The sequence below is a fragment of the Gossypium hirsutum genome, chromosome A10, assembly GCF_007990345.1.
Source record: "Gossypium hirsutum isolate 1008001.06 chromosome A10, Gossypium_hirsutum_v2.1, whole genome shotgun sequence".
Lineage (NCBI taxonomy): Eukaryota > Viridiplantae > Streptophyta > Magnoliopsida > Malvales > Malvaceae > Gossypium > Gossypium hirsutum.
The window spans coordinates 112,675,278-112,693,179 of NC_053433.1; the positions used below are offsets into that span (position 1 = coordinate 112,675,278).

Genomic DNA, 17,902 nt, shown 5'->3' on the forward strand with positions numbered 1-17,902 from the left:
TACTGATGTATCCCTTACCAATTAAGTACTTAAAAAGTATTAAAGGGTTAAATAGTTTTTAATCCAAAAATAAACGGCCATTAAAAAAATAAATCCGCCCAATGAGATGGTGCCACGCATGTGGCTATGATATTTTCATAATATATTTTTTTCAGAAATTAATATTAGAATTAAATTTTTTTAATTTAATTTAATAATGTGGTGATGTCTCTTTCCTCCCAATCTCTCGTTCACTCCTCTAACTTTAAAAATGTTTTAGGATTTGAAATTTAAGTGAATTCCTATCGATGTTTAAGGTTGGGTATCAATGGTTCCAAGGTGGGAACTAGTGGCAAATCTGGGGTTGTAGGACCTGTCTTCCCCTAAAATATAAATTTATTATTTAAGTCCTTAAATTTTTAAAAAAAATTAGATTAGTAAAAGTAAAATTACACTTCAGACCCTTAAAATTATAAAAATTAGATTTAATTATTTAAAAATTATAAATACATAGACTATAAAAAATTAAAATTTTATTTGTCCACCTAAAAATTTATTCTGACTTTGCCCCTGGTGAAAACCGCCATTCACTGAGGAAGAAGAAGAATTTGACGACGGGTCTGACTTGATGATGACAACTTTCTGGTCGGTGATGAAATCTTTAGTCGGTGACTTAATAATTAGATTATAATATACTCAGAAAAAAAATAACAAATGTGTTTATAAAAAATATTTTAAAAATTAAATGAAAAATTAATTGAAATTATATACGCATTAAAAATTATGATATTTTGTGCTCAAATACTGTAAAATGTAATTTTCTAGATTCCACATTAATTGAAATAATAAAAATAGATATCACCACAAAAACATTTATTATTATTTACCTTGAAACCATTTATTTTTATAAAAGAATAGTTGTCGAGAATTACTCAATTGAGTAAAATTTTTAAATATAATATAAATGTAGAAAAGTTGGATTAGATTTTCATCAAGAAAAATAATTAAAAGTTAAAAACTAAAAATTAAAAATTGAATCTTTGATTTAAATAAATTATGAAAATAATATATATATATATATATATATTTAGAGGTAACTGTTTGAGTTAACATGTAATCTCAAATCCTTGTTGCATTTCCATCGTAACTATACAATGTCATTATAAGTTCTCTGGAGTTGGCTAAGTTGGATGATTTTAGTTTTTATAGAAACTTATGTATAATTGGTATTTTATTTTTGAATCAAATAAATTGTTCTTTATATCAGTTCATATGTATTTGCCCTCGAAATATATGATTGCTGTATATGAAATAGTCTGGGTACATTTGAAAATTGTCGCATGAATGCCATTGGTTTCTTTTGGTATGGTAGCAGCTGGTTCTTACATAACAATTTATATCTTGATGAGATTGTTGGGAATCGCAGGTGCTACGACGGCCCTGCATTAGATCCGGTCATTACTCAGCAAGTTCGCTAATAAGTTCATCTCTTGCCTAGTCATTAGTGTTTGCTTCAAAAATGGTTTATCTGACTAGTATCAGAACCCCCGTATTATTGTTATATTTCATGATTTGTCGATTGATTATGTTTTATTTGTTGATATCGGTATGCCATCGTAAATCATTATCCGGCTACTAGTTATTTAATTCCTCAGCCTGGGGTTTCTTGGGAAGATCTTGTTAGTGAATCTTCATTTGTCCTTTCCAATCCTCTTTATGGATCATTATTGCTAAAAGATATATCTCAATATATTACGCAAGCGGGATTCACCGGAGTTCCTACCATTTCTTATCGACTAATTCAATCCATGGCGACCGCCACCACCGTGAGTTTGAAGCTTGATAGATACAAATGGGTAAAGGGTTCTATATGCCGAAGCTGGAAAAGATTTTATTGATTTTCTCTTTCAACATATTGTTATTGCCTGTTGGTACTGTTATAAGGCTGCTTACACAAGAAGGCATTGTTGGATGCCTCGGAAATCTTTACAAGAGCATTGAAAAATTGGGCGTTGCGTACATTCTCTCGACAACAAACATGTTGAAGTCAACCCCCATGCAGCAGCCAAGGTGACCATGCAAGGTGGCCATGCAGGGATCGTGCTTTAACAGCAAACCGAAACTGCATTGTTTCATTTGGTTACTCAAATGAACATTTTGTGTTTTAGTTTGTTTTGAACTAAGTTGGTAACTGTATTTTGATGTAATTAGGTGCTGAATGACAAGTTTAGGTAGAAGTTTTTGTTTTTCAATCAAGTTTACCAAGTTACTAGGCAATTTAGTGGTGTTAGGTATGTTATTAGGTGATTACTTGTTTGTTTTACTTGTTGACTGATATATGTAATGGCTTAATGCCTTGTTGATGTGTTAATGAAAAAAAATCAGCTCATTTTCATTCAATCTTCTTCTCTCTTTTCTGTTATTTCACTAGCTAGTTTCATTTTCTGTTTCTGCTTCCGAGTTTGTTTCTTCACCAAGGCTCGAGGCTTGCTATTCAAGCAAGATACAAAACAGCCTGTTACTGCCTCTTGCACCAACAATTGGTATCTAGAGCTCTTGTCTTAGTGGACCTGTTGCCTCAAACCAAGGAACCTGATGGCTTCTTCAGGATTTTCACCAGCAGCCCCACCAGTCTTCAATGAAGAAGGCTTTCACATATGGCTGGTCAAGATGAAGACTTACCTACAGGCCTTCGATCTGTGGGAAGTTGTTAACACAGATGCTGAGCCAGCACCACTGAGGGCTAATCCCACAGTAGCTCAGATCAGACAACATGCTGATGAGAGGACCAAAAGGCACAAAGCCATGTCCTGTATTCAGAACTGTGTATCAGATGTCATCTTTACCAGAATTATGGCCTGTGAGACTCCAAAACAGGCCTGGGACAAGCTTAAGGAGGAGTTTCAAGGCACTGAGAGAACAAGGCAACAGCAGCTGTTGAACTTGAGAAGGGATTTCGAGAATTTGAAGATAAAGGAAGAAGAAACAGTGAAGCAGTATTCAGATAGAATTATGGCAGTGGTTAACAGCATAAGGCTCCTAGGTGAGCACTTTGATAAGGCAAGAATTGTGGAGAAAGTCCTCTCCACTTTGCCTGAGAGATATGAGGCCAAGATATCCTCCCTAGAGGACTCAAGAGACCTTGCTAGCATCTCTTTGACTGAGTTAATCAACACCTTCTATGCTCAGGAACAAAGGAGAGCTAGCAGAGCTGAAGATCACCAAGAAGGTGCATTTCAAGCCAAGGCCAGAGAAGCCTCGAGCACCAATGCTCAAAGAGGCAAAAAGCCTTGGAAAAGCAAGCCTAAGCCTGATGCTGCAAGGAGCAATGACCAGCCCTGCAGATATTGCAAGAAGTCTGGCCATCCAGAAGACAGATGCTGGTTTAGGCCAGATGCAGTATGCCAACACTGCAAGAAGAAGGGCCATGTTGAAAGGGTCTGTAAAAACAGGAGTAAACCAAGGCAGAATCAATTTCAGCAGTCAAAGGTTGAAGCTCGAGTAGCTGAGGACAGTAGTGACCAAGAAGAACAGGTCTTTGCTGTTTCCTGTTTAGCTGCTGAGAAGAAATACTCAAAAGGCTGGTTGCTGGACAGTGGTTGCACTAACCACATGTCACCAGATGCCTCCTTGTTTAAAACCTTGGACAGAAGTTATAAAACCAAGGTCAAGGTTGGAAATGGTTAGTTTATAAGGGCTGAAGGAAGAGGAGAAGTGCTGATATGTACTCCCACAGGCAACAAGATCATTCCAAATGTGCTGTTGGTGCCAGAGATTGACAGAAACCTTCTCAGCATAGCTCAACTGCTCGAGAAAGGTTATTCTGTTGTGTTCAAGGACAAACAATGCCACATTACTAATCCAAGTGGATCAAGCCTTATGACAGTCACAATGACTGATAAATGCTTTGAGGTTCACTGGGCAAATGACTCAAACTCAGCATACACAACTTCTGTTGATGACTTCAAGCTTTGGCATCAAAGGCTTGGACATGCCAACTTCAGATCAATGGCTCGACTGGCCAAAGAGGGCTTGGCAGAGAACTTCACCAGCTCAGTGGAGCATGATGATGTGTGTGAAGTTTGCCAAATGGGGAAACAGGCAAGACTGCCATTTCCTACAAATTCAGCTTGGAGAGCTACTGAAAGACTGCAGCTGGTGCACTCTGATGTATGTGGCCCGATAAGGACTGAATCACTCAGCAAAAACAGGTATTTCATCCTCTTTATTGATGATCTTACAAGGTTTTACTGGATTTTCTTTTTAAAACACAAGTCTGAGGTAGCTCAAGTGTTTGTGAAGTTTAAAAATGTTGTAGAAACAGAAACAGGTTCCAAGCTAAAATCGATAAGGACTGACAATGGCACTGAGTACACTTCAGCTCAGTTTCAAGCCATTTGCAATGATGCTGGTATCAAACATCAGCTTACAAATGTCTACACACCTCAGCAGAATGGGGTAGCTGAAAGAAAGAATAGAAGTCTGATGGATATGGCCAGATGTCTCCTGTTTGAAAAGAAACTGCCCAAGACCATGTGGGCTGAGGCAGTAAACACTGCTGTTTACCTTCAGAACAGGCTTCCTACCAAAGCTCTTGCATCCGAGACACCTTTCGAGGCTTGGTTCAGTTTCAAGCCTTCCTTGGCACATCTGAAGGTGTTTGGTTGCTTGTGTTATGCACAAATACCAGCAGTAAAAAGAGACAAGCTCTCTAAAAGGGCTCAACCAGGTGTTCTAGTAGGCTACAGCTCAGTCAAAAAGGGCTACAGGGTTCTGGATCCATTGACAAACAAAGTCCAGGTGAGCAGAGATGTCATCTTTGATGAAAAAGCCTGCTGGAATTGGGAGAAAAATGAGCCAGAAACAATTTTAGAAGACCTAGTGCCTAATCAAGCTGAACTTGAGCAGCTAGGACCTGAAATGGATGTTGATGATGTGCCTGTGAGAGGCACAAGGCTCCTAGAAGATATTTATGAAAGGGCACAGGTTGCAATAGCAGAACCTAGCAGTTTTGAAGAGGCTGAGGTAGATGAAGGTTGGAAACAAGCTATGGTTGATGAAATCAACATGATTGTAAAGAATCAGACATGGGAGTTGGTTGAAAAGCCTGCCAACAGAAAGACTATCGGTGTAAAATGGGTCTATCGAGTGAAGCACAATGCGGATGGAAGTTTAAACAAGCTAAAGGCCAGGCTAGTTGTAAAGGGCTTCAGTCAAAGGTATGTCTAGACTACATGGAAACATTTGCTCCAGTAGCCAGACTGGATACAATCAGATTGCTGATTGCAGTTGCTGCTTAGAACCAGTGGACAATCCACCAAATGGATGTCAAGTCTGCATTCCTCAATGGATTCCTAGAAGAGGAGATATACATCGAACAACCCCCAGGTTTTATAATGCTTGGTAAGGAACATTTGGTGTATAGGCTAAGAAAGGCCTTGTATGGCCTAAAACAGGCCCCTCGAGCCTGGTATGCTCGAATTGACTCATACTTGGTCAGTTTGGGATTTGAAAGGAGTGCTAGTGAGCCAACACTCTATGTTAAGAGGAATGGAGCTGAAACACAGCTTATTGTGTCACTATATGTTGATGATCTTCTAGTGACTGGAGGAGACAAGCTTGTGATGGCTGATTTCAAAGCAAGAATGAAGGAAATGTTCGAGATGTCAGATTTGGGGTTGATGACTTATTTCCTTGGAATAGAGATACAACAAGCTGATCAAGGAATCTTTTTGGGACAAAAGGCGTTTGCTTTGAAAGTTTTATCCAAGTTTTCAATGCAAAATTGCAAGCCAACATGCACACCTATGGCAGTTGGCATAAAACTGTCGAGCCAAGAAGAACACGAGCCTGTCAATGAATCATTTTATAGGAGCCTTGTTGGTTGTTTGCTGTATTTAACAACAACAAGACCTGACATTCTGTTTGCTGTGAGCATGCTATCAAGGTTCATGCACTGCTGTAACCAGCAACATTACAAGGCTGGGAAAAGGGTGCTAAGATACATCAAAGGTACCTTAAACCATGGAATACAGTTTAAAAAGGCTGAAGAGTTGAAACTGATTGGCTACACTGATAGCGATTGGGCTGGTTCAAAGGATGACATGAAGAGCACTTCTGGCTATGCTTTTACTCTTGGCTCAGCTATGATTTGTTGGAGCTCAAGAAAACAAACAATGGTGGCTCAATCGACAGCAGAAGCAGAGTATGTAGCAGCTGCTAATGCTGTTAATCAAGCTATGTGGCTGAGAAAAATTTTGGGTGATTTGAATCTATAGCAGAATGATGCAACTGTGATACATTGTGACAACAAGTCAGCAGTTGCTATTGCTAAAAACCCTGTCTTCCATGGCAGGACAAAACATTTCAACATCAAACTCCATGTGATAAGAGAAATGGAACAAGCTCGAGAGATCAAGCTAATTCATTGCAGCTCAGAAGATCAAATCGCTGATATCTTCACAAAATCACTTGGTGCATCGAGATTTGTAAACCTAAGGAAGCAACTAGGAGTCTGCTGTATAGAAGCTGAGGAGGAGTGTTGAAGTCAACCCCCATGCAGCAGCCAAGGTGACCATGCAAGGTGGCCATGCAGGGATCGTGCTTTAACAGCAAACCGAAACTGCATTGTTTCATTTGGTTACTCAAATGAACATTTTGTGTTTTAGTTTATTTTGAACTAAGTTGGTAACTGTATTTTGATGTAATTAGGTGCTGAATGACAAGTTTAGGTAGAAGTTTTTGTTTTTCAATCAAGTTTACCAAGTTACTAGGCAATTTAGTGGTGTTAGGTATGTTATTAGGTGATTACTTGTTTGTTTTACTTGTTGACTGATATATGTAATGGCTTAATGCCTTGTTGATGTGTTAATGAAAAAAATCAGCTCATTTTCATTCAATCTTCTTCTCTCTTTTCTGTTATTTCACTAGCTAGTTTCATTTTCTGTTTCTGCTTCCGAGTTTGTTTCTTCACCAAGGCTCGAGGCTTGCTATTCAAGCAAGATACAAAACAGCCTGTTGCTGCCTCTTGCACCAACAAAACAAGTATACCTTGTTGAAACCTACATATTCTTCAAGCTTGCTTGCTAATGTTCCTCTCTTGTTTCCAAACATCGAATCATCAACAACACTAGGGATTTACCGATGGTCGTATGGTCTATTTGCCCTTCTTACTTTGGGGCCATGAACTTCCCTGAAACACTTGTAAACCCACAAAATAAGGTTTCAATATCATCGTCTGCCGCAAATGAGGGTGGATATGTGAAAGGGGTCATTACTTATATAATCATGGATGATCTGGTAGTCACACCAATGTCAACAATTTCAAGCATAGCTATGCTAAGTAAGTTCAACGTTAAACAAGTTGATGCATTGGAAGAGAAAATGGTTGATGTAGGCATTAATGAGGTGAGCTTCGTTTTATCTTGTCTCATTTATAAGTTGCTATCATAAACAAAGGTTTCATGACTTTGGTCTGGTTTTGGTTTCAGCGTTTAGGGTTGCTCGCTACAGTCCAATGCTATAACTTGTTATGAAGTAATGCTAAAATTATCAATTTAACATCACAATATTGTTTCCAAATGACCTAAATTGCAAGAACAAAAAAGAACCACTTGTCAATATGATACTATAAACTCCAAGTTTCAATTTCTAAAATGAAATTATATGAGCTTGAACAGATTGCTCATTAAATCCACGACTTCAGTGAATAGGCTCGGACTTTATGGAGGATTCCTTCTTCCCACCAAGGAAAACAGCAGTAAGCACAGTTTTTGTCTGCATGGATGCCCTAAGCAATTCCACTCCCTATTACACAAACAAAGCAAGTTTAAGCCAATGTTATTAATAATGGAGTGTCAAGCAAGAATCAAAAGGAAAAAAAAATCTTGTTTTACCCCATTAGCTCCAACGGCAATGACTTTCTCTTCAAGATCACCAGCATCCTTTATGTTCAAGTGGTTGAGCAAAGTGATAATAGATTTAGCAGACATAGGCCTCACTGCCAGATCATCCATTATCATATAAGTTACAGATTCCTCAACAAAACCTACCCCTACCTTGTCTCGCAAATTCACAAAAGTGAAATCAAGGTACATTGGATGGTAGCAGCGAGGACAAGAAGACAAAACATTTGCCATATACTTGCGACAATCCTCTTTTGGTTTGTAGTTACTACACCTGTAGAATTCGGTGTATATTGACGGTGACATGGATGGCCACAACCGAGGTACGTAAACACCATAGTTAAAAGCTTGAGTCTTCAAAAAGCTGTCTGTTATTTTTTCTGACAGCATATAGGAATTGCCCAAATTTTCAATGCTGTCGTAAATGTTTCCAATGCACTCTGCTGTTCCTTGTTTACTAAGGAGCCTAGCCTAATCACAGTGCCAACAGGCAATAACATAGTACTGAATAGAAAATCAGCAAAATCTTTACCAGCTTCTGCTGTTGAAACATTGGCAGCAACAACACATAAAAATAACATCCTATTTGCTTAAGAACTAAAATGAAACCAAGAGCAAAGCAAAGAACTTGAGCACTAAAAATGGATGAGAAAATCAGCAGCAATTTTCATTGATTGATGATGAAAATAAATACAAAGTTAACAAGTCAAATGACCATTACCTAATAATTTACCAACTCCCACTAATAAGAGACTTAAGCTATCTTAAATTACAAGACAAAGCAAACTGGTATGGCCAGCCTTACATCCATCAAACTCAAATAAAAAAACTAAACAAAAAATTACAAACTTTGATGTCAAGTTACAAGCTAACTTGATCAAGTTACATATGAACCAAAATAACAAAACGAAACAAGGCAGCTAAGCTAGTTGCTGCTTTTGAACTCAGCTCGATTGTGCCCTTTAGGCTGAGCTGCTACTGCTTCATGCATCCTTCCAAGCTGCCAACGGTCCAATGTTGCATTGCAGGCCAAATCTCAACACTCCTCCTTGGACTGTATGCAACAAACACCTATTAGCTTCCTTAATGTTTCAAACCTTGCTATACCAAGTGGCTTAGTTAAGATATCAACCAATTGGTCTTGTGAACAACAATACACTAAGCTGACTTCTTTAGATTGCTCAGATTCTCTAACAAAGTGGAACTTTATCTTAAAGTGCTTGGTTTTGCCATGAAAGACTGGATTCTTGGCTATGGCAACAGCCGACTGATTGTCAACCATGATCTCAGTAGGATCACATTGGTTCTAATTCAGATCGTGCAGTAACTTTCTGAGCCAAATGGCTTGATTTACTGTTGCTGCTGCTGCTATGTATTCTGCCTCTGCAGTGGATTGAGCAACAGTTTGTTGCTTCTTTGAACTCCAACAAAACACACTCAAGCCAAGGGTGAAAAAGTACCCCGATGTGCTTTTCATATCATCAATACAACCAGCCCAATTGCTATCTGAATAACCAACCAGCTTCAGCTCCTTTTCTTTCTTAAACAACATACCAAGCCTCAAAGTTCCTTTAATGTATCTCAGCACCCTCTTGGCAGCCCTGAAATGCACTACATTACAACAATGCATAAACCTTGCCAACAAACTCACAGCATGCATCAAGTCAGGTCTGGATGCTGTCAAATAGAGCAAGCAACCGACTAAACTCCTATACTCCTTCTCATTGAACCTTACATGATCACCAATGCTTGACAGCTTCTCTCCTTGAGCCATAGGTGTGTTTACAGACTTGCAATTTTGCATGCTAAACTTGTCAAGTATCTTTAAGACGAATGCATGTTGGCTAATGAAAATCCCTCGACCAGTCTGGTTCACTTCCATACTAAGGAAGTAGGTCATGATCCCCAAATCAGTCATATCAAATACCTCTTGCATCTGTGCTTTGAACTCATTGACCAGAACATCCTTGCTTCCAGTCACTAGCAAGTCATCGACATAAATCGAGACAACCAGCAATGTCTTATCCTTGGATTTCTTCACATAGAGGGTTGGCTCACTCAGGCTTTTCTCAAACCCGAGCTTAGACAGGTAAGCATCTACCCTATCATACCTTGCTCTAGGTGCTTGTTTCAACCCATACAGAGCCTTCTTCAGCCTATAGACCTTGTCTTCTTGTCCTTGGACTTGGAAGCCATCTGGTTGCTCTATGTAAATCTTCTCCTTGAGAAAGCCATTCAAGAAGGCTGACTTAACATCAAGTTGATGTATCTGCCATTTCTTCTGTGCAGTCAAAGAAAACAGTAGCTTGATGGTATCCAACCTTGCAACTGGGGCAAAGGTCTCCTCAAAATCAACTCCATACTGCTGGCAATACCCCTTAACCACCAACCTTGCCTTGTGTTTGTTTAATGAGCCATCAGCATTGAATTTTGCTCTAAATACCCATCTAACTCCAATAACCTTCTTGTCTGATCTCTCAACCAAGTCCCAAGTCTGATTCTTTTGAATCATGTCCATTTTTGCTTCCATAGTTTTCTTCCAATTCATGTCCCTAGCTGCTTCTTCATAGCTCGAAGGCTTCACAATGGCTACATTGCATCTCTGATAAACATCAGCAATGGACCTAGTACCTCTCACAGGAAGGTCATCAATATTGCCATTACTAGGCTCACTTTCAATTAGCTCCAAGTTGCCTTCAGCCGAATCCTCTTCAAACTACCTTGAATTCGAACCATCCCAGTTCCAAATCTTCTTTTCATCAAATCTGATGTCTCTACTTACCAAAATCTTCCTTGTTGAAGGTTCATAGACTCTATAACCTTTCTTGTCACTACTATAGCCCACAAAAATACAAGGAACAAACCTCTTCTCGAGCTTGGTCATTCTTTCTGCAGGTACAAGGACATAGCACACACATCCAAAGACCTTCAAATGAGAGACAGATGGTTTGAGTCTATGCCATGCTTCAAAGGGTGTCTTATCCTTGACAGCATGTGTTGGGAGCTTATTGAGCAGGTACACCGAGCTATTGACAGCCTCTGCCCAAAATGAGTTTGAAAGCTTGCTTTGGAACAGCAAACACCTAGCCATATCCATTACAGTCCTATTCTTCCTTTCACACACTTCATTTTGTTGAGGAGTGTACACTGTGGTTAGCTGATGATGGATCCCGGCCTGCTCACATAGCCTCTTGAATCTATCAGACAGATACTCAGCCCCATTGTCTGTTCTTAATGTCTTGATCCTACAACCAACTTGGTTTTCAACCATGGCTTTGAACTTTCCAAAAGCTTCAAACACGTCAGACTTCTGTTTTAAGAAGAAAATCCAACAGAATCTGGTTAGATCATCAATGAAAAGTAAAAAGTACTTACTTCCATTCAGTGAAGGGGTCTTCATTGGGCCACAAATGTCAGAATACACCAGCTCAAGCTTCTCTCGAGCTTTCCATGCTTGATCAACTGGAAAATGAAGCCTAGCTTGCTTGCCAAGTTGATAGACATCACAAACACCTTCAAGTGGTTCGACCTTGGTCATATCCTCTGCCAAACCAAGCTTATGCAGCAAATCAAGTGACCTAAAATTGGCATGGCCTAGCCTCCTGTGCCTTAGGCCAGCACTGTCATTTTGGCTCAAATATGCCTTTTTTTCAAGCCTAACATCCAACATGAAACACTTGTCTGCCATAGGTAATTTGGCAATTTCCTGACCAAGAAAATCTTCAATAACACAGGAACCACTTCTAAAGAACAAATAATAGCCTTTATCAACCAACTGACCAACACTGAGCAAGTTTTGGTCTATATCGGGCACATACAACACATCAGTAATCAGCTTATCGCCTGAGCTTGAGCTGATCAACACATCACCCCTGCCTTTAGCTTCAATTAAGCTCCCATTGCCAATTCTGATTCTTGAGCTGAAACTCCTGTTAAGCTCCTTAAACAGGTTCACATCAGCAGCCATGTGATGTGAGCAGCCACTATCTACAAGCCAACTACATTTGGCTTTGCTTGTGGTTGCAAGGGAAGATGTACTGAAAACATGCTCCTCTTGAGCTTGTTGATCCTCAGCAGGATGTGCCTGATCTTGTTGCTATACTGGTACTTTGCCTTTGTTCTTACAATGTTTCTCAACATGACCATATTGCTTGCATTTCCAGCATTGAACATCTGGTCTTCTCCAACAGTTTCTTTCTGAATGTGTGGTTCTTTTGCAATAAGTGCATTGTGGGTAGCTCTTCTTACTTGAATCCCTTCTGAATTTGTCCTTCTTGTCAAGCCAAGGCTTTTTTCCTTTTTGATTTGCACTGGAGCTTTCTTTTGCCCTTGCTTGGAAGGCACCCTCAGAGTGTTCTTCCTGCCTATTAGCCCTTCTCTGCTCCAAAGCATAGAGTGAGTTCACCAATTTTGATAGAGAAATGGTGGTGAGGTCTCTCGAGTCCTCCAATGAGGATATCTTAGACTCGAATCTCTCAGAAAGTGTGGTGATTACCTTCTCAACCACCCTACTTTCAGCAAAGTCTACACCAAGCAACCTTATATTGTTCACTGTGGCCATTATTCTATCTGCATACTGCTTAATGGTCTCAGCATCTTTCATCTTGAGATTCTTGAAATCTCTCCTCAGATTAATCAGCTGTTGCTGTCTAGTCTTCTCAGACCCCATGAATTCCTCCTTCAACCTGTCCTAAGCTTGCTTAGGTGAGTTACATGCCATAATGCAAGTAAAGATCACATCAGACACTCCATTCTGCAAGCAGGCCATGGCTTTAGGCTTCTTGGCAGACTTCTCAGCAAGCTGTCTCATCTGAGCAACAGTGGGATTGGATCTCAATGGAGGTGGCTCGGCATCATTCTCCATTACACTCCACAAATCATATGCCTGAAGGTAAGTCTTCATTTTTACCACCCAAATGTGGTAGTTCTCGCCAGTGAACACAGGAGGTGGAGGTGGTGTGAAGCTCATCCTGCTGCAACAAGTTCAACAGCTTCGGTTTCCTACTTTCTTAAGCTTGATTTCAAAAACAAACAACAACCAACAAAAGAAGGCCCTCAAAGACTTAGGCTCTTAATACCATTTTTTGAAACATTGGAAGCAACAACACATAAAAATAACATCCTATTTGCTTAAGAACTAAAATGAAACCAAGAGCAAAGCAAAGAACTTGAGCACTAAAAATGGATGAGAAAATCAGCAGCAATTTTCATTGATTGATGATGAAAATAAATGCAAAGTTAACAAGTCAAATGACCATTACCTAATAATTTACCAACTCCCACTAATAAGAGACTTAAGCTAACTTAAATTACAAGATAAAAGCAAACTGGTATGGCCAGCCTTACATCCATCAAACTCAAATAAAAAAACTAAACAAAAAATTACAAACTTTGATGTCAAGTTACAAGCTAACTTGATCAAGTTACATATGAACCAAAATAACAAAACGAAACAAGGCAGCTAAGCTAGTTGCTGCTTTTGAACTCAGCTCGATTGTGCCCTTTAGGCTGAGCTGCTACTGCTTCATGCATCCTTCCAAGCTGCCAACGGTCCAATGTTGCATTGCAGGCCAAATCTCAACATCTGCAAACGGAAGTCTGTTAGAATTTGGGTCTATAAAAAGCTTCAAGCTGACAGTGTTGGGATTGGAGGCAGCCATGAAAAGATGCAATAGATAGAATAATATAGGTCTCCAATACAATTACTGTGTTGTTAAATTTCGCAGAGTATATGCTTTATATATAGAGATTAATTTGCAGTAACCAAGATGAATGGAATGGCTAATGCATGTACGTCATATTTTGTTGAATTTCAAGGGACATTTAGAAACCTCCACAATAATTACTGATTGGAGTGTTGAGAATTCAACGATCATATTGATAGTTCTTTGTACCAGCTTACATTCTCCGAACCAGCACCAAGTCGAAATAAGGGACTAATCCAGTGAATCCAATACTGTATACTAATCAAACAATCTTGTGGGGAAATTAACAGTCAAGTGCAAAATTTAGACAGCAGCAGTTTTCTCAGCAGAGGAGAGAGGGTGTTAACGGTAAAGAGGGCATTTACCTCATTTTTTTATGTAAGATCGCTAGCAAAAGGTTCAAGCTAACAGCTATCATAAACAGAACTTTCGAGCATTTTGTAAAGAGTGTATTTTTCCATACTGTTAACAAATATAAACAAATTGAAGGGATTCTTTCAACTGATTTCGTGATTATATTTCTATTATAAAATATCTCAAATCAACACAATCTTTGCCATATGGTCTTCAGCAAGAGTGATGGTTTAAATTCCTTTAGAACAGGCTGTTTCTTCAGCAAGTGCAATTTATAAACACGTCGAAAAATTTCAATTTTCCGAGTAAATTTTTTTAAATAAAATAAAAAATTAAATTAAAATATTGTGAAAGTATAAACACATAAATTTAAAATTACAAATATTTAAAAACTTATTCAAAACAGAATAATAAAAATATAAGGTTGATAAATAAATAACTTTTATTTAGGTTGTTAAAATTATTATTTAAAAAGCTTCCAAATTTGTATCTTTATATATTCTTTAATTATTTTTTAAAGTAATAAAATAAATTAATCTTGATGTTTAAAGAGAAGAAAACCATAAAAAACTTAAGTTAAATTTGTGGGCCGTTCCAATAAAGGAATTATGCCTCCAAAAATAGGCGTATACTGCATTGTGCTGCGAGCACACGGTATTCTTTAGTAAAAGGCGAAAGAATAGTTCGCTCTGTGCTCACAGCGCAGCTCCGTGAAGGGAACTGTCTATTTTTGCTTCTATTTATAGGAGTTTGTTGGGTGCTGTTTTCTGTTTCTTAGACATGTGGGATTCTGCTTTTCTCGAGCTTCTACAACTTTTCCCTTGTTTTTCATGCCATAGTTCCCTTTTCTGGTAATATTTAGGTGCTTCTTCCTGAAACTATATATATATTTTCCGTGGCCTTGTTTATATGAAGAAACTGGTTTTTGAAAACCTTCCTGATTTCCCCGAGCCTTTTATTAACTACTTTATACTGAGTTTATACCAAGCAAATTTTCAACGCTCTATTAATGGTTTGCAGGGCATCTAACTATGGATTTTATAGGAAGCAACCTTATAACAGTATGAGCAGGTACTAACAATGCGCTAAACAGCAAATTAATGGAACCTCTAAATGGAGCTGCTTCATTTGGATTAACTTCCATAGCGAATCATCAATGAAATTGAATCTGTTACCATATAGAAAATCAAAAGTAAAACCAATGAGCATCCCTTCTTGGACTGAGAGACTCATAAGACGGTCTTTGCAAACTGAAAATCAACCAGCATATCCTATATCACGATTGAATGTACTCAAGAAGAGCTGCTAGCATCTCTTTCGCCCGCCTTCTTCTTGAGGAAGGCATCAGTGAGCACAGTCTTCGACTGCAAAGATGCCTTTAGTAACTTCACACCCTGTTTGCAGAAAAGCAAGTTTAAAACCAGCGTTGCATAATCGACAATGAAAGAGCCTCACATTCTTAAAATTTCTCACTTGTTATATAAAAAATAAGGCAGCAAAAGAAATGGGGTTATTTCTGACCTCATCTATTCCTATATTTATGGTTTTCTCTTCAAGAACCCCTACATCTTTTATATTGAACTTGTTGAGTAAAGTGAAACAAGAAATGGCTGACATGGGCGTTACAACAAGATCATCCATGATTATATATGTAACAACCCCTTTCACATAACCTCCCTCATTAGTAGATGACCCCTTTCTTGGATTCACAATGGTTGCAGTTTGAGTCATAACATTTTTGCAGGAAGGACAAATGGATTTAGAATCATTGGAAACATAGAAACCACAGTTGCCACGATAGTAATAATTACCGCACAGATAAATTCCGATGGGTTTCAATGATTCTATTGTTGGCAACAAAGGAGGCACATTTGCAGCATTGTTGGGAACTATAGGCTTCAAAAGGGTGTCTTTGTTTGCTGGTGAGTGAATGTAGGTATCGTTCATATTCTCAAGGCTGTCGTAAAGGTTTCCAAGGGAACCCACCATCTGTTCTTTGGTGAGAAGCCTTATGACAGTACCAACAGGTAATGACAGAATGTTGAACATAAAATCGACAAATTCTTTCCCAGATTCTGCAAATAAAACTCTTTGGCTAGTTGAGTCAACAAGAAGTTTCAAGGTAATAGTGTTGGCAGCCATGCCTTGATAGATATCGTGTCTAGGCTCTTTACAATGACTAATGGGGACGGATGGCCTAAGCAAATATATAACTACTTCACTCAAGATATACTAAAAGACCAAGTCTTTAATTTAGTTTAAACTTTAAACTCCTTTACCCTTTATTTTAAATTTATTTATCTTTATTTTTGAATTTTGAATATTTGTTATTTAAATTTCCTTTATCATAGGATTTATCTTCGTTTTTTAAAATTTCCATCCAAGAGACACAATTAGTAGAACAAAACGTCACCTATTTGATACTATGGTTTCTTCTTTACCCAAGAACTGTTGGAACTAAGAATGAGAGATGAATGAAGTTAACAGTTTCTTGAGCTTAAAGGCTCGATACTTGCTGAGCAAACAAAACAGCATTGGACTTGAAGAATAAAAGAAAGCAAAGAAAAGAGAATTGGATGATAAATTCTGATGATTTTCATTAACAATAAAGGATGGTCAAAATCAAGCAAATGTCACCTAAACATTTCCCTAACACCACTAAACTACATTGTAACTTGCTAAACATAACTTGTACATTTTGCAAAGTTGATTTACCAGCTCAAGCTTCACCTAATTACATCAAATATGTTTCGTACTTAGTTCAAATCTGACCAAGTTACAAAACAACAATTAAAGTAACAAAACAAAATGAAATACAACAGCAGCAATGTGCTTTAGCTCTTGCAAGCATGGTTCGGGCTGATTGTTCTGCTTCTTGATGCTTCATGTGCTGCATGCAGGCCAACTTCAACAAGAACACGGTACTAAGCACCGACTTGGACTGCGATGGTGTCCTCGGCAATTTCAGTCCCTATTCGATTTTGTTATTCAAATTATTCGAATTGTAAAATTCAACTCGAACTCATAACTCGAAATTTTTTCGAATAGAATTTTACAAAAAGACACTGAGAATTGATTCCATTGAATTAATAATTGTATAGAGCGTCATCAACTCTGTTTCGAGATGGCCAACCATAAAGTGGCAAATACTTATGGCAGACAGTTCAGGTTATAAGCAATCTGGCGAATAGTCCAAGTCTAAGTCATTTGGTGGACAGTCTGAAAGTGCAAGAATGTTGACGGACTCTCCATATGCGACAAGTAAGAACAAGCTCGCCGATGCTCAAGCTGCGCATTGTTTGGCGAACTGTACTGTGAAGCTGCCGACTATTTGGCGGATTGAAGACATGTGGATTGAATTCGCCAATTGCATGGAAATATTTTGGTGCATGTTGCACAAGTTCTAACACTATATAATTTATATTTGAAAATGATGATCAAATATAAAAATCATTTTGGATTGCTAATCTTCTTTATTTTGCTTTCTTTGTTCATAAAACCAATAAACTCTTATTCTTGAACCAAATAAAAAAAAGACGACCACAAAAAGTTTAAATTAAATTTGTGGGCCATTCCAATAAAGGAATTAAGCCTCCAAAAATAGGCGTATGCTGCCTTAAGCTGCGAGCACACGGTCTTCTTTAGTAAAAGGCGAAAGAATAGTTCGCTTTGAGCTCACAGCACAGCTCCGTGAGTAAATCAGTTGATTTGCGCTTTCATTTATAGGTGTCTGTTGGGTGCTGTTTTCTTTTTCTCATAATGTGGGATTCTGCTTTCCTCGAGCTTTTACTGCTTTTTCCCCTTATTTTTCATGCTTTATTTTTACAAAACATAGTTCCCTTCTCTGCTAATATTGAGGTATTTCTTCTTGAAACTATATGTTTTTTTCTTCCATGGCCTATTTATACGAGGAAACTGGTCTTTGAAGGGCAAGTATATGTTAGATCAATTTCATTATAA

The 17,902-nt window shown here is 38.2% G+C and overlaps 1 protein-coding gene and 2 non-coding genes across 3 annotated transcripts; all 3 read right to left on the bottom strand.

The window, feature by feature from the left end:
* Positions 1 to 14,535: 14,535 nt before the first annotated feature.
* Positions 14,536 to 14,650, bottom strand: LOC121208933 (U5 spliceosomal RNA). Its single transcript, XR_005904054.1, has one exon. It is a non-coding gene; the product is annotated as a U5 spliceosomal RNA (small nuclear RNA).
* Positions 14,651 to 15,045: 395 nt separating this feature from the next.
* Positions 15,046 to 16,101, bottom strand: LOC107895840 (uncharacterized). Its single transcript, XM_016821056.2, has 2 exons — positions 15,464 to 16,101; positions 15,046 to 15,336 (listed from the first exon to the last, which is right to left on the bottom strand). The coding sequence occupies exons 1-2, from the start codon at positions 16,082 to 16,084 to the stop codon at positions 15,235 to 15,237; spliced, it is 723 nt and encodes a 240-aa protein (XP_016676545.1). The 5' UTR covers positions 16,085 to 16,101; the 3' UTR covers positions 15,046 to 15,234.
* A 1,412-nt stretch (positions 16,102 to 17,513) lies between these two features.
* Positions 17,514 to 17,630, bottom strand: LOC121208967 (U5 spliceosomal RNA). The gene has a single exon (XR_005904087.1). It is a non-coding gene; the product is annotated as a U5 spliceosomal RNA (small nuclear RNA).
* Between the last annotated feature and the right edge of the window lie 272 nt (positions 17,631 to 17,902).

Excerpts from the sequence above, each read along its gene's own strand:
- LOC107895840 (XM_016821056.2), bottom strand. The coding sequence starts at position 16,084 with ATGGCTGCCAACACTATTACCTTGAAACTTCTTGTTGACTCAACTAGC. Across the intron at positions 15,337-15,463 it reads TAAATATAGGAATAGATGAG|GGTGTGAAGTTACTAAAGGC; the intron begins GTCAGAAATAAC and ends TTCTGCAAACAG.